Source organism: Sebastes fasciatus, chromosome 8 (assembly GCF_043250625.1).
Source record: "Sebastes fasciatus isolate fSebFas1 chromosome 8, fSebFas1.pri, whole genome shotgun sequence".
Taxonomy (NCBI): Eukaryota; Metazoa; Chordata; class Actinopteri; order Perciformes; family Sebastidae; genus Sebastes; species Sebastes fasciatus.
The window spans coordinates 548,088-562,716 of record NC_133802.1 but is presented as its reverse complement, the minus strand read 5'-3'; the positions used below and the strand labels follow the sequence as shown (position 1 = coordinate 562,716).

At 43.1% G+C, this 14,629-nt stretch overlaps 1 protein-coding gene across 2 annotated transcripts in view; it reads right to left on the bottom strand.

Moving 5' to 3' along the window:
• Window positions 1-2,033, bottom strand: part of itga5 (integrin, alpha 5 (fibronectin receptor, alpha polypeptide)) — a 55,669-nt gene extending 53,636 nt beyond the window's left edge. Inside the window, exon 1 of one of the 2 annotated variants that reach the window (XM_074642805.1) lies at window positions 1,561-2,033. In XM_074642805.1, coding sequence (XP_074498906.1) covers window positions 1,561-1,769 — 209 coding nt within the window. In that variant the 5' untranslated portion in view covers window positions 1,770-2,033. The remainder of the gene's footprint in view (window positions 1-1,560) is intronic. The other variant, XM_074642804.1, reaches the window with a different exon arrangement.
• Between the last annotated feature and the right edge of the window lie 12,596 nt (window positions 2,034-14,629).

Here is a 14,629-nt window from a genome sequence, read left to right as displayed (position 1 = left end):
TTAAAGAACCATTGTCTCATCTCCTCCTCCATGAGCATTTTATCCCAACTGTAGAAAAGTTCAGATTCAGTCTCCAGTAAGATGACGTCGACTCCATCTCACACTTAATGAGTCGAGGAGAGAAGATGGAGGAGCGAGGCTAGACAGTGGGGGGATGGAAGAATTAAAAAGCAATGCTGCAGAATGACATCAGCATAGGAGGAAGTGAGGAGGGGGGATGCTGCTGGAGAGAGAAGAGGGGTTCATGCATTCAAGCTTCACGTCCTAAATCATACCGCTCTCCTGAAGCTTCCCATGCAGGCAGAGAGATGAAGACCAATGGCAGTAGGCTTTTAAAGAGACAGCCAGGGGAAGAGAGGAGGAGGGGGGGGTCTTCCCATGTCTGTGCCGTCCAGGGAAGTGGGGAGGAGAAACAGGGAAACTAGAGCTGCTGCTGGCGGCCCACTCGGCACAAAGCCCTTTCCTCAAATCCCAGCATGCATTACAGTGGGGCCAAGACGCCGCTGGACTGGTGCTGCTCAGCAGACACAGACTCAGCCAGGAAGTCAGATTGCGTCTGAGTGAAACCTTGACTGTTGCTGCAAAACCTTTTCTTAATGATTATTAGGATTACAGGGTTGGACTCACCAAAGTCTGCTGAATGTGCAGCAACACAAATGCAGATCTGTCATTGTTTTTGTACAGATAGTGTATAAACATTACATGCTCCTAGGACAGTCAGAATGTCCCACACTATTATTTTCTCCACATACTAGCATGGTATTAGAGCTGACCACAGGCATGTATGCATGAGTCCCTCAAAATGACCGATGCCAAACAGCTCTTAAAGGAAGAATGCGAGACAATCACAGCATGCTGGGTGTCACAGGGATCACATCCCCACTGAGCCAGGAAGCATCACAATCAGCATTTCAGACCAATAAAATGAGATTGCAGTTAACAGGCTTTTTTCTCCCCTGGCGTTTAAAGGTATTGGCCTGTTAAAAGGTCAGAATTAAATGTCATCTTGTATGGCAATAAGATTATGATTTGATGGTTATTCCAAAAAAGGTTTTGGTTAGTTCTTTTTTATTTATATAATGAAATAGCCACTCTTTTATATTAGTATTATCTGGGCTTTGATGTAGGAGTCATTTTAGAGCACAAATCCAATTTCCTGAATATATTGAATTACAGTGAGTTTGGCGCACACTGAAGTTCGTGCGCGCTGTGCGTAAAGCATGTATCCAAAGATCACAGTACGCACACAAAACCCCCATTTAATGCCACAACAACATTCCACAGATCAATTGCATATTTCATTTTTGGAAACTTCTATAACTTCAACAGAGGAGTTGTACATGTTCTGAAGTTTGGCAAAAACAAATAGTCCCCCATGGAAAGTTGTGCACGCTGCGCGCATATTCGTGTCCAACTGAAGCGCCCAGATACAATTCTTAACAAATGTTTCAGACTGTACTGGAGCTTGTTGCTGAATAAGCCTCTTTTTTACTTTTTTATTAGGAAAAAAGAAATGGAAGATTGCATTACCTCTGTGTTAAAGAAGAAAAGAAAACTCACCTTGCAGAATCAGCCAAATAAAAGTCAACAGCGTATCCGAAGTAGCTCCCGTTAGGTCCGCTGTAAACAGCTGGCTTCTCCACGTCCAGGTTGAACGCCTCGCTGACAGGCGGAGAAAAAGTGAGTAGCAGTCCGCTGATACAAAGGAGCGAGCGGCCGAGGAGGGCTACTATCCCCGGCGTCTTCACGCCAAATCGTTCCAAGCCCATTACTGAGAATAAATTAATCCGTTAAAGTTGGGTTTAAATGGCAAAACTGTCCCCGTTTTTGGCGCTTTCGAGTCGGCAGATCGGGCCTGAAAACAGTGGTGGGATTGGGCTAAAAGTGCATCCCTCTAACTGTAACCGGCCAGTGTGTCATTAATGCTCCGTCAGCTCCTCTCTGCGTCCTCCTCGGTCCTCTGCTCTCTCTCTGCTGCTCTCTCTCCGGGCCCACGCCTTCTCTGCTCACCTACTCCCGATACACGGAGGAGCGAGGAGTTCCCACAGCCGTGACAAAGTTTGGAAGAGGAGGAGCCTGTGATTCCCTAAAAAGAAGAGGACGCTTCTCATCCCACTAAGACTGAATCTCTCAGTACATTTTCTTTTCTTTTTTTAACACTTTCTTTATTTTAAGAAACATACATAACTATATCAGTATAAAAAAAACATACACAAGACAAAGAAAAAAAAATAAGAATACATAAAAAAATATAAAACAGAAATAAAGTAAATAAACAAATAAATGCATAATAATAAACAAATATTGAAATAAATAAGTAAAAGAAAGTTTCTCCTCCACCTAGTAATCACCGATGTCCAATTTCATCCCACCATACAGTCAGTCGGTGTACATATTTACCAATGTGGTGGAAATGTGGTCACTTTTGAAATTTTGAGTTCAGAGACTTTATTATCGGTGACACTTAAAGATTATTAACCAAAAGAACAATGGATCAAAAATCCTCCATTGGAGTTTATCTCACAGTTATCTTGAGCTTTTGTGACTGATAGAGGAGGCAGTTTGATAGGTGTGTGGAACTCCACATGGCCAACCATTATGCCTTATGATTGGCTATCTGGATACTTCTGCTGTAAAACTGTTGTTGTTTTGTTTGCCATTGTGAGCAATAATAATGTGGTTGTCCTGTATTCTTTGTTTTGATATTTTGCACCAGCTTTTTTAAAGGTACATTGTGTAGGATCTGGCGGCATCTAGCGGTGAGGTTGCAGATCGCAACCAACTGAAACTTCTACTGTGTGCCAAGCGTGTAGGAGAACTAAATCGTCGAAATAAACTCGTTTGGTAAGTGGCCCTCGGCATTGGAAATCGACGCACAGAGGCACCCTTTAGCAACATTATGCGACAAACCAGGCTTTCAACTAACTCCAATGTAAACCCACCCGTGGCGTTATTCAACGGTCGGAGCAAGTGAAGTAGTACTAATAGCGTTAGAGTCTGAGAGGGCGGCAAGAGGGGTGGTGGAGGGGTCAAACAAACACAAGACTTTCAGCCAGGAGAATGGTGTTCGTGTCCCATGTGAAACTAAAGTTGCAAGTCACGTGACTCGTCGAAATCATCAGTCACGTGAGTCATTATTCACGTGAGTCATTAGTATCGTCAGTCCTGCGAGTCACGCGAGTCACGTGAGTCGCTAGTCAGGGAAGTTAACATCAACCACTACCGTTTCCTGACCCTAGCTAAGTGGTTGTGTTGCCTAAACTTCCTGTGAAATAATTTTGAAAGGACATTATGCATGGAGGGATAGCCCATGTGTCGGTCTCCGATGGCAGGAGGCACTAACCAAGCGGCGAGTTGGGTGTGAGAATGTGTTGCAACATCCATATCTAGAGCCAGTGTTTGTTTTGTCCATTGTGGTCTTCTGTAGAAACATGGAGGCCAGCTCTGTGAAGAGGACCCGCTCTGTATGTAGATAGAAACGGCTCAATCTAAGGTAACAAAAACATTCTAATTTTTAGGTGATTATACACTAAATACACTAAGAAAACATACTTATTAGGGCCCGAGCACCGACAACGTCGGGCCAGCGAAGGCCCTATTGAAACTGTAGTGTTTATTTATTATTATTAAAATGAATGGCCTTTTTGAGGCCTTTGCAATGCCCCTAAAGTGGTTAAACTTGGAACACTTATCAGACGCGATGAAAAATTTGATATTTTAAGGGTCTCGACCTTGAGTGTTGCAAAATGGCTCGCTAGAGCTCCCTAGAAAGTTGAAAAAATTGAGCCCCTCGCTCCGGTTTCACCTACATGTATGAAATTTGGCAGACAGATGTAACATGTGGAGATGCACAAAAAAGCATTAATTTTTTTGCGTTTTATAGGTCGTGTACTTTAACAAACTCCTCCTACAGATTTAATCAGATCGACTTGAAATTGGGTCAGGACCATCTTAACACCCTGAGGATTCATAGTTATCAAAATGGTGAGTTTTCACTGAACGACCTGACCGTGGCGTGGCGTTGTGGGAGGTGTCATATCACTCAGCAGAGGGTTCCTGTTAGTTGGTATTGTTATCCCCGCCCCCTACACATTGGCCAGGCCCCCTTTCATAACTTGTGAACGGTTTTTCGTAGAGTCTTGTGGCTGGCGTCATTGTGCTCATCAGAGTTCCGGTTTCATCGTGCCCGGCCACGTCAGTCCGCGTCCCGCCAGTACCCCCGACGCGCGGGGAGGTGCGAGGGCCCGTTTATCGCTGCTCGCAGCTTTAATTAATATTGTATTCCATTTCTGCCAATAGATCCCCCCAAATGCAACTCAACTGCTCCTTTAATGATTCCACAAACATGACAAAAACCAAGAATATACACTGCCACTGCTTCACTGGCCAAATAAACCTCTCAAGTATACAATTCTCAAAGACTTATTTGCACAACACCACACTAATTACATCCTTGTAATTAGTAACCCTTGCAGCTCAATGTGTGATCCACATGTATTTCTATCTAATTACAGCGTTGATCGGATTTGGGCATACGTTGTCCTCTGGTGCTCTTTGGCGGGGGTGTGGGAAGATTTCCTATTCCTGCCTACCAGACCAAGGGCAAGTGGTTATAGGCTGCGAGAAGCAACTACTCACTAAAGTGAGACCTTTAATAAACCTATCCAGGCCGGCTGGAATTAGTGACTGTTGGTTTAGCTGATTCACTTGAAGCCTTGGGGATTGAACGCAGGGGCCAAATTTGGCTGTGTGGCAGTAGAGCAACATGAACTCTCTGTCAAGTGCTGCTCGTATTTATAACTGGTCTGAAGCTCTGACTGTAGACTGATGGGAGTAATCCACAGTGTCTGTGGGGGGGGGGCAGTTCACAGCTGTTGGGGGCACTTGATGGTTCAAAGCCCTAATCCTGGAGGGGTCTCTCACTCTGTTTTTAGGTCCTCAGGATGAGTTGTAGATGAAGCAGAATTCGAGGCATGGTTGACAGATTATATGTAGCCATCAACATTATTTGAAGCTCAAACTTTCCCTGAAGTCCTGGTTTGGTTTCCAGGAACCCCATCAACTCTGAAAGGAGAAGATGTTTGTGCAACCTGCCGCAAACACACTGATGATTTAAAATGTCAACTCATGCCAATTGGATTTGTGTTTCTGGATATTCCGAAAGTCTGACGCAATTAGAGGTTGTCATAAACCGGGTTTAAGCTTTTAGACCCTGGCACTACTTTTCAAGGAACTAAAAGGTTCCTTCAGCCCACTGTTGTCTGCATTTCCACCGTGGTCTAAAGACCTGCAATATTAATTTAAAAAGCAGATTAGACTGTTGATGTATGAAAAACCAACATAACATGGGACGAGGGCTGCTAGTGGTCACAGCAGTAAACATATTCTGCAGCCTTCAATTCAGTGTGCCCGCCTGTTTCATCTATAAAAACACGTTGGAAAAAAATAAACTAGGGCTGTCAATTGATTAAAATATTGAATTGCAATTAATCACATGATTGTTCATAGTTAATCGCCATTAATCGGAAATTAATCACATATTTTTTATGTTCAAAATGTACCTTAAAGGGAGATTTGTCAAGTATTTAATAATCAAATATGCGCTTTTATGCAAATGTATGTATATATTTATTATTTCAATCAAAGAACAACACAAAACAATGACAAATATTGTCCAGAAACCCTCACAGGTACTGCATTTAGCATAAAACAATATGCTCCAATCATAACATGGCAAACTGCAGCCCAACAGGCAACAACAGCTGTCAGTGTGTCAGTGTGCTGACTTGACTATGACTTGCCCCAAACTGCATGTGATTATCATAAAGTGGGCATGTCTGTAAAGGGGAGACTCGTGGGTACCCATAGAACCCATTTACATTCACATATCTGGAGGTCAGAGGTCAAGGGACCTCTTTGAAAATGGACATGACAGTTTTTCTTCACCAAAATTTAGCGCAAGTTTGGAGCGTTATTTAGCCTCCTTCACGTTGGTATGACATGGTTGGTACCGATGGATTCGTTAAGTCTTTTAGTTTTATATGATTCAGTATCTTCACTCTAGCTTTACAACTGAGCCGCTACAACCTTTAAAAAATCGATTGTGTTAATGCGTTAAAGAAATTAGTGGTGTTCAAACAAATTTGCGTTAACGCATTATCATCGCATTTACTTTGACAGCTCTAATATAAACCATAGAAAAAAACAATTGTTAGGTTTTGTCTCACTGTGACAACAATATTTACTGCTGCATATATTTACTGATGCATATACTTACTGATGCATGATAGATATAATGAATGAAATGCAGAGGAGGAAAATGAAACTAAGAGCGTCTGTCTCCACAGTAAAGCGTCTGTTGAGCGATGGTAATTTATTTGTGCTTTTGAACGTAAATGATGTGAAACAATCAGAACATAACTTTTCTTTCTCTCATTCACAGCATCACCGCTGTCTCCCTCTTCTTACTTTACCGCCCCCCTCGCAATCTCTCTCACTCTTTTTTTATGAACGAAGCGGTACGAGTTGAAGCAGCAGCGCTGTGTGTGTGTTTCACCGATCAGCAACGGTCATCCCTGCAAACTCCATCCCGAAAGTTATGGTACTTTCAGAAAGTATTACTACTGGGGGACCAGGGCCTTTTTGGGGGGTAAAAAGGCCCCATAAAATGTCCCCGGAACTTAATTTAGACCCTGGTCTCTGCGGTCCAAACGCAATGAGTTCCTCAAAAGGTTCTTAGTTCCAGGGTAAAGTTCCTGCGGTGGAAACAGGGCTATAGGGATTTACACACAGCCCCAAGACCTCATTTATGAGGAGGGGGGTGAGCAAACACTTTGGAAATAGATAATACTGGTATCAGCTCTCAGTCATTGTCTTCTTTTGTGTCGTATGTTATCTGTCCACCCACAATTATCTATTTGACATCATAAAGGATCAGGATTTGCCAGCAGATAGGAGAAATAATCCTTTGAAGTGTTTTGCCCCCTGTGTCTCTTCCCTCCCGTCTGTATGTGTCATCCAGTAGCAACTTAACCTACAAGCCAGTGTACACAAGTGTGTTCCGTTAAGCATATTTTGTGTGTGAGGAAGCCAGAGAGCCTGTTCTGCTTTCAGTGACTCGTAATTGGGTCTGGCTAACTGAACAGTATTTTCCATCTCCCTCCGACTGTGATTTCCGTTGAAAAGGGGGTGTGGTTTTATTCCAATGCCTCTGCTTTGACATCATCATTTGGCTGCTATGGCAACAGATCTGAAGTGCTGCAAAACACTTTTCACAGGACTCTGACACAGCTGGCCAACTATTTTAAATATAGACCTGACACATTGGCACTTCTGCAAGGCCATGCACATGCATGTACGGGCACATGCACACATTGACTCTCTTCTTTCCTGGTAACTGAGCATATGCTTTCCGATATAGTTGGACAAATTATTAATAGCTCTACCAGAAGGCCACTTAGTGCCATTATCTTCACAGTTATATCAAGATATGAAGGTGTGAGCTCAGTGTTCTCATGCAACTGCTTCTCATTTGCTTTTATTTACACTTTACAATTCTTTATGGAATGAATGGAAACATCACTGTCACCTGTCAGCCATCTCCAATATTATTGAAAGGAATAGAGGAACTATTTCTATTTCTTAATTAGTGTGCTTTAAAGGTGCTCTATACGATATCCAGAGCATTAATATAGCAGCAAACAACTATTTGCTATGTAAAGATATAGAGGAGTAATGTCTACCTGAGCAGAGAAGGAAGTCACTCTCCCTCTGTTTGTCCGAGCTTCTCCGTGCTTTGTTGACATAGCCAGGCTGGCCGTGCATGCTTTTAGTGCATGTTTGTGCATGTGAGTTTGCCCCACTGGCTAGTTCATGGCTGCTGTTCTGCACCGCTCCTATATGGAGCCGCAGAAGCGTAGCACCCACCCTCCGATTCCCCCCCAGGTTAACACTATTAGCTCTGTCAGGCCGGCTCAGCTGTTGCCATGTTGAGAGCCGTGTGAAGGCAATAGAAATGCTCCCAATATCACATTTTGCACTTTCAAAGATGCTAGTATAGGCGGATTTTGTTACCTCTCTACGGAGCGAGGCTGAAGCTGTTTCACCCTGCTTTCAGTCTTTATGCTAAGCTAAGCTAACCACCTCCGGGCTTAATATTCAACAGACTGATATGAGACTATTGATCTTCTCATCTGCAAGAGAGCAAACATTTCCCAAAATGTTGAACTGTCACAGCTGATTGCTATAAGGGAATTTAAGTCCATTTTAAAGGAAAAAGAAGAAGTTCAACATTTTGGGCAAAATGCTTAATAAACCGTAAAAATAACAGAATAGTTCATTAGTGAGTGGATTTTGGACAGCGCAAGGCGAGCTGTTTCCCCCCGTACAGTCTTTCTGCTAAGCTAAGCTAACCCGCTCCTCGCATATGCAGAATACAGAATGCAAATATTACACAGCGAAAAAGCAATGTTATTTGATTTTTCTGAACTTTCAACCTTGACAAAGGCAGCACAGACCAGATCCACTCCTTCTGTTCTTACCTTTCACAATAAAAGCCCCAGACATATAATATTCGCAGGCCAGTATTTTGCATTTTCGTTTTGCTCATTTGTCCCGCCTCCGGTGTGTAAAGGCCCTAACACAGTGTAAATGATAAATGATGATAAACTTGCATTTATATACCGCTTTTCTAGTGTTCTGACCACTCAAAGCACTTTACACTACATGTCAGCATTCACCCAAACATTCATATACTGATGGCAGAGGCTGCCATGCAACCTGCCTTTCAGGATCTAATCTAAATACTCATTCACACACTGATGGCTCAGCCTTCAGGAGCAATTTGGGGTTCAGTATCTTATCTTATCTTAGTAAAAGCAGCATGTTAGCAGAGCACCTTAAGTCCTGCGTCTGAATCTTCACAGGATGAGTTTGGGCACAGTACTGGGTGTAGGTCATACACGTTTTGACAGCGCTCAGAGCCCAACACACAATCACCGTATGGTTATGTGCATAAAACTGAAGATTGAAGCCTAAAAATACGCTTTTGTTCGTAACTATGCAAATACTACAAGTGAATAGCAGGTCATTATGCAGCTTGTGTAGGCATCTATATTGATACAAGACATACAGACAAGCCTTAAAAAAGCAAATAAGCGTATTTCCCAAAGTGTCAAACTATTCCAATTCTACACAATTCTACAATTTCATTTAGCAGACGCTTTTGTCCAAAGCGACGCACATCTGTGAATTTGTACAACACAAGCAAGGATCTAGATAGTAGGGAACAACGTGAGTAAGTGCCAACAACAGCTTCAAGTGTGATCGGACTCAGGTGCCGCCAGGCAGTGCACAGGGTCACCATCATCATTAACATTATCAACAACGCCATCAATGTCATCATCATCATCATGAATATCCTAATCAACATCAGCAACATCCTCAGTATCCTCATCATCAATATCATCGTTATCAACATCATGATAACGTCATTAGGTGCGGAGGTGTTCATGAAAGAGCTGGGTCTTTAGCTTTTTCTCAAAGATGGAAAAGGACTCTGCAGATCGAGTGGAGTTCAGTAACTCATTCCACCACCGGGGGACTACAGAGGAGTCAGGTGATCGGAAGGAGTCAGGTGATCTAAAGAAGGCTCTTTAAAACTCTACAAAATGAAGTTTGTCTGTGACTCTAACTAAGCAAACAATCACTACATCTATCTGCCACTTTCAAATGATCTTTAGTCCCCGAGGCACCAGCCTCCACCCTCATCTCTTTGTCTTTGTAGCACAAACGGTGAGCTGACACCGATGACACCACGGGGGGGCTGGGTGGGGAGACACCATTAGGCAACTGTTGTTAATGTTTTAAGTCTCAGAATAAACGCCGTTTTACCACTCGGGAACAGACAGCAAACAAAGGCCACACCAGGCAACTTGATAGTTTGTAGGCCTACAAGGACAATTTAACTTGTGTTTGTTCCTTTAAGCAGTTTGCCAGTTCCTTTCGGATGGATTGGATTTGTGATTTATTTAGCTGCAGATAACTAGTTTTGTTAAGCAAGAAAATTGAAGGTAATGATGGAAAACGTGGTTTCTGAACAGAGGGCTGTACTGTTGTGTCATGTACAGTATTTCGTCTTTCAGAAGAATGGGCTACTGTGGCTTCTTGATCTAACAGTAAGCTTGAAACCTGCCTTTCATACACATTGTGAACTTTCCTTCCTCCTCCCCCTCCTTCCTCCCCTCTCCGTCTCTCCTTAACTGTAGAAACACAGTGATACACATCTTACAGGCAGGAAATTCCTCCAGTGTAAAAGCCTGCCTGAGCTTCCTGTTTCAGCCAGTTGCTACTCTTTGCGTCTCCATTATGCTCACACACACAAACACACTTAATTCCTATCTGCTTTGCTTTTCCCTCAGCTCTGTAACATTCCCCATGTACAAGAAGGAAAGGGTGGTGAGGTGTTGCTGATCGCTCCAGCCAGTCTGATGCATTGCATACTGGATGACAGATTTGTCATGAAAGGGTGGAAGTCCTGAGCTGGCCCGTGTTGCTGCATCCACTGTCCACTGTTTTCAACACAAGCTCTTAGCAACATAGTAGCTGAGTGAATCATATGATTGTTATAGACAGAGGAATCACCCGGGAGGCTCCTTACAAGGCAAAGTTCACCCACCCTTCTGCATTATGGTTTCCTCTTGTAAACTTTAACTGTCAATCCGGACAAATTGAGCCAACGTGTGTGGGGAGCGAGATGATCCGAACAGTGTCCATTGTTTAGTTGCCTTGTTAAAACCGCCACAAACGTCTGAAAATGAGCTGTTGTGTTTTTATGTACATTTGCTAATCAGTCCAATAAGGGAGCAGAGCAGTAAAGCAGCAGCCTGAGAGCTGCTGGGGGGAAACGGCCTCGCTACCAGCTCTAGCAGCCTCATCCAACACTCCATAACACACACACAAGTAGCCCCTAACCTATTTACAGCCAGCGCTCTGCTTCCTGCAGTGTTTAGTCTCTGTCCTAGCTCACTGAACTTGTTTGCTTAGAAACATAACTCCTTAAGAGGCGGCATAAAATTCTTCACACTGTTTAATGGGAGGTCACCGAGGCAGAGTGGCCAAGCTGACGAACCAAGACAAGATGCAAGCACTCAGCTACAAAAACAAGACTCGGTCAATATGGCTGGACCGTGTATGGTCAGTCTGTGACATTGTGGCTAAATTGTTGCGCAAATAGTCAGTGGTCATGTCTATAATGTTAAATCCAGCGGTACATGTCCATCAGGTCAGGCGAGGACACTAGGGAACGCGCTACTCCACTCAACTGGCCGTTCAAGCGGTGACGTACCAACTCATGGAATGCACCTGATTGGTTCCTGGTTTTCTGCTTGCCGTTTCAAACAGGAAACAACATGGCGGCCTGCTCGTAAACTTTCTTGTTATACCTTCTAAACAATCCACCAAAATCTACTTCTGAAAACAGTTTAAGCAAGAAACTGGCTATGCTACTGCTGAATCTCATTTCATTTCAGAACTAGATCGCCTAGTTTCACAGCTTGGTCCATGTTTCGTGAGCCAGACAAGTTGCGCTGGATGGGCTCATTTGCATAAAAGACTGTTCCCTGCCTTTTCATTTTGAAAGAGCAACAGCCAATGAGGAAACTCCAACACTCTGCCAACCAATCGTGTAACTTCATCACTAAGTCACTCAGTCACAGTGACAGACCTTCTGCGTTTGTAGGGCTGGCCCTCTGCGGTTACAATGTAGGCTTATAAGAAAATCCTCTTCCCAACAGCAATCAATAAATCCAATGCTCTGACAGAAAAGCAAATGTGGTAATTGTGGCTGTTGCAGGAATGTAATAAGTCCATCCAATCATTTCATTTGGGCCGAATGTAATGATTGGACGGTCTACCGGTCTACCGGTCTACCTGCCTGCCTGCGCGTATTCTGCCCGAGCCTTCTACAAGCTGCTAGCTTTACAGCTGTGAGTACTAACAATAGCCATGTTCATTGTTTACCTTCATAATAATAATTTTGAGGGAGTGGCTTTGGAGGGAGGCCTAAAAGGCCGGACTGTCAATGTTGCCGACTTGGCGACTTTCTCTCTAGATTTAGGGACTTTTGGAGCTAGTGCTGCTAGCTACTTTCATTGGAGAAGAGTTGGCAACACTGGGCTGGGTTTTTCAGTTGGGTCATTTTTAAAGAGGTTCTATCATGCTTATTTTCAGGTGCATACTTGTATTTTGGATTTTTAATAGAACATGTTTACATGCTAATGTTAATTTTTTTATTTTTTTTTCTCATACCGGCTGTGCTGTAGCACCTCTTTTCATCCTCTGTTTGAGCTCCCAGTCCGCTCTGATTGGTCAGCTGGCCTGCTGTTGTGATTGGTGAACCAAACCAAACTTTTCGGACTCCACTTGAGCTCCACTCTAACTAACTTTGTTTAAGGGCGCTCCAAACTTGCCACTAGACAAAGTGGGTTACTTGGTGACATCACCACATTACGTAAGGAAAGGTGGGACTTCAATCAAGGCGTTTCAGGCAGTTCAGGGGCAGTGTTTCTGTGGGGAGAGTAACTCCCTTTGGCTTGGACTTTGGGCTAAGTAACTTTGCAGACCTTTCACATGCACCAAAAACTATACAACACACTAAAGGAAAGGAAAAAGCACAAAAGCATAATAGGTCCCCTTTACAATCTAATGTACTAATTCCTCAACATTACCAACCCTAGCTTTAAATACTAGAATCAACAGTGAAACACAAAACTGGTAACACTCTGAGCTGGATCACAGCAGGCAATATGTGCAGGTTATCATAATGAAAGAACAACAAATAAACTACAGACTTTCCAAAACCAGGTCAAAACTGTTTCACTGTGTAAACTTGTGAACAGGAATGTTTGAGTTGAAACATGACATTGAACGAGACATGTGTGCACAGCCACTTTTGCATTCATGTCCCGTGTTCGGGGTGTCATGTTTTATTTGGATGGCCTATTTGTCTCTCAGAGTAATGGCGTGCCCCCTGACCCCCTCCTGTGTTTTGCTGTTGGGGCGGGCGGCAGTGCTGCGGGGCCGCCGCCGGGCCTCGGAGTGAAGGAATGCGGCTGTAAAAGTGTGTGTGTATCTGAGGGTACAGCAGGAGAGGGCAGTGAATCAATGTGATCACTGGGGAGCCTCGGGGTATTGTTTCACATGCAAATAAACACACACACACAACACACGTATAACCATTCACACATTCCCTCCAATTTGCCGCTGTTGCTTTCCCACACCCGCCCCCTCAGCCAAACATGTTTGACACAATGCACATGGAAACAGTCACACCCGGCTTCCCATGACAAAAACAAACTGCACTTAAAGTAAAAATAAATAGATATAGAAAGTGTTTCTTCTTATACTCATAGACATAAACACCAACAGTTTCTATATTTTTACTGCCTTGTTATTGTTACCAAAACAGCACGACCACTGCTGTTTTAAGCACATCCAGATTTGTATTAGCTGTATGATTGAAGAGAGCACAGCAGCCTTAAAAGGCCTTCGGCTGCTCCACTCGTGTTGTGACTAGAGAAATCTCAAGATAATGGATGGGTGATAATACCACCGCCGTGACTTTCAACACTCAGCTGAATGGCAACATGCACTTCCTCCGCTGATGGAGACATTTCTAGATGAGATTGATAGAACAATGTCGGCTGATGGCAGAAAACAAAGGCTTCCCATAATGTCTCCTCTATATGTTTGCAGTAAGACAGGTTGACAAAAAAAAGCTACATTTGCTATCATCATGTATCATCTACACCGACGGGTGTAACATAGCTTCCTGAATGTTTCTGGTTAATATGTCCAAGTTCCTTCCTGTGGTGGGGGTTCACATTTATCACTGTGGTTTATTTTTTGACAGTCGAGCAGTGCAGGATCCTTCAACACAGCATGCCGATCATCTTTACAGATTTCTTTTTTATTCACTACAAGTAGGGCTGTCAATCGATTGAAATATTTAATCACGATTAATTCATGATTGTCCATAGTTAATCGCGATTAATCACAAATTAATCGCACAATTTTTAATTTAATACTCTTATCAACATGGGAGTGGGCAAATATGCTGCTTTATGCAAATGTATGTATATATTTATTATTGTAAATCAATTAACAATGACAAATATTGATCCAGAAACCCTCACAGGTACTGCATTTAGCATAAAACAATATGCTCCAATCATAACATGGCAAACTGCAGCCCAACAGGCAACAACAGCTGTCAGTGTGTCAGTGTGCTGACTTGACTATGACTTGCCCCAAACTGCATGTGATTATCATAAAGTGGGCATGTCTGTAAAGGGGAGACTCGTGGGTACCCATAGAACCCATTTACATTCACTGATCTGGAGGTCAGAGGTCAATGGACCCCTTTGAAAATGGCCATGCCAGTTTTTTCTCACCAAAATTTAGTGTAAGTTTGGAGCGTTATTTAACCTCCTTCGCAACAAGCTAGTATGACATGGTTGGTAGCGATGACTCCTTTTCTAGTTTCATATGATACCAGTATCTTCACTCTAGCTTTAAAGCTAAGCTCGCTACAACCTAAAAATCGTAAGTTGCGTTAATACGTTAAAGAAAT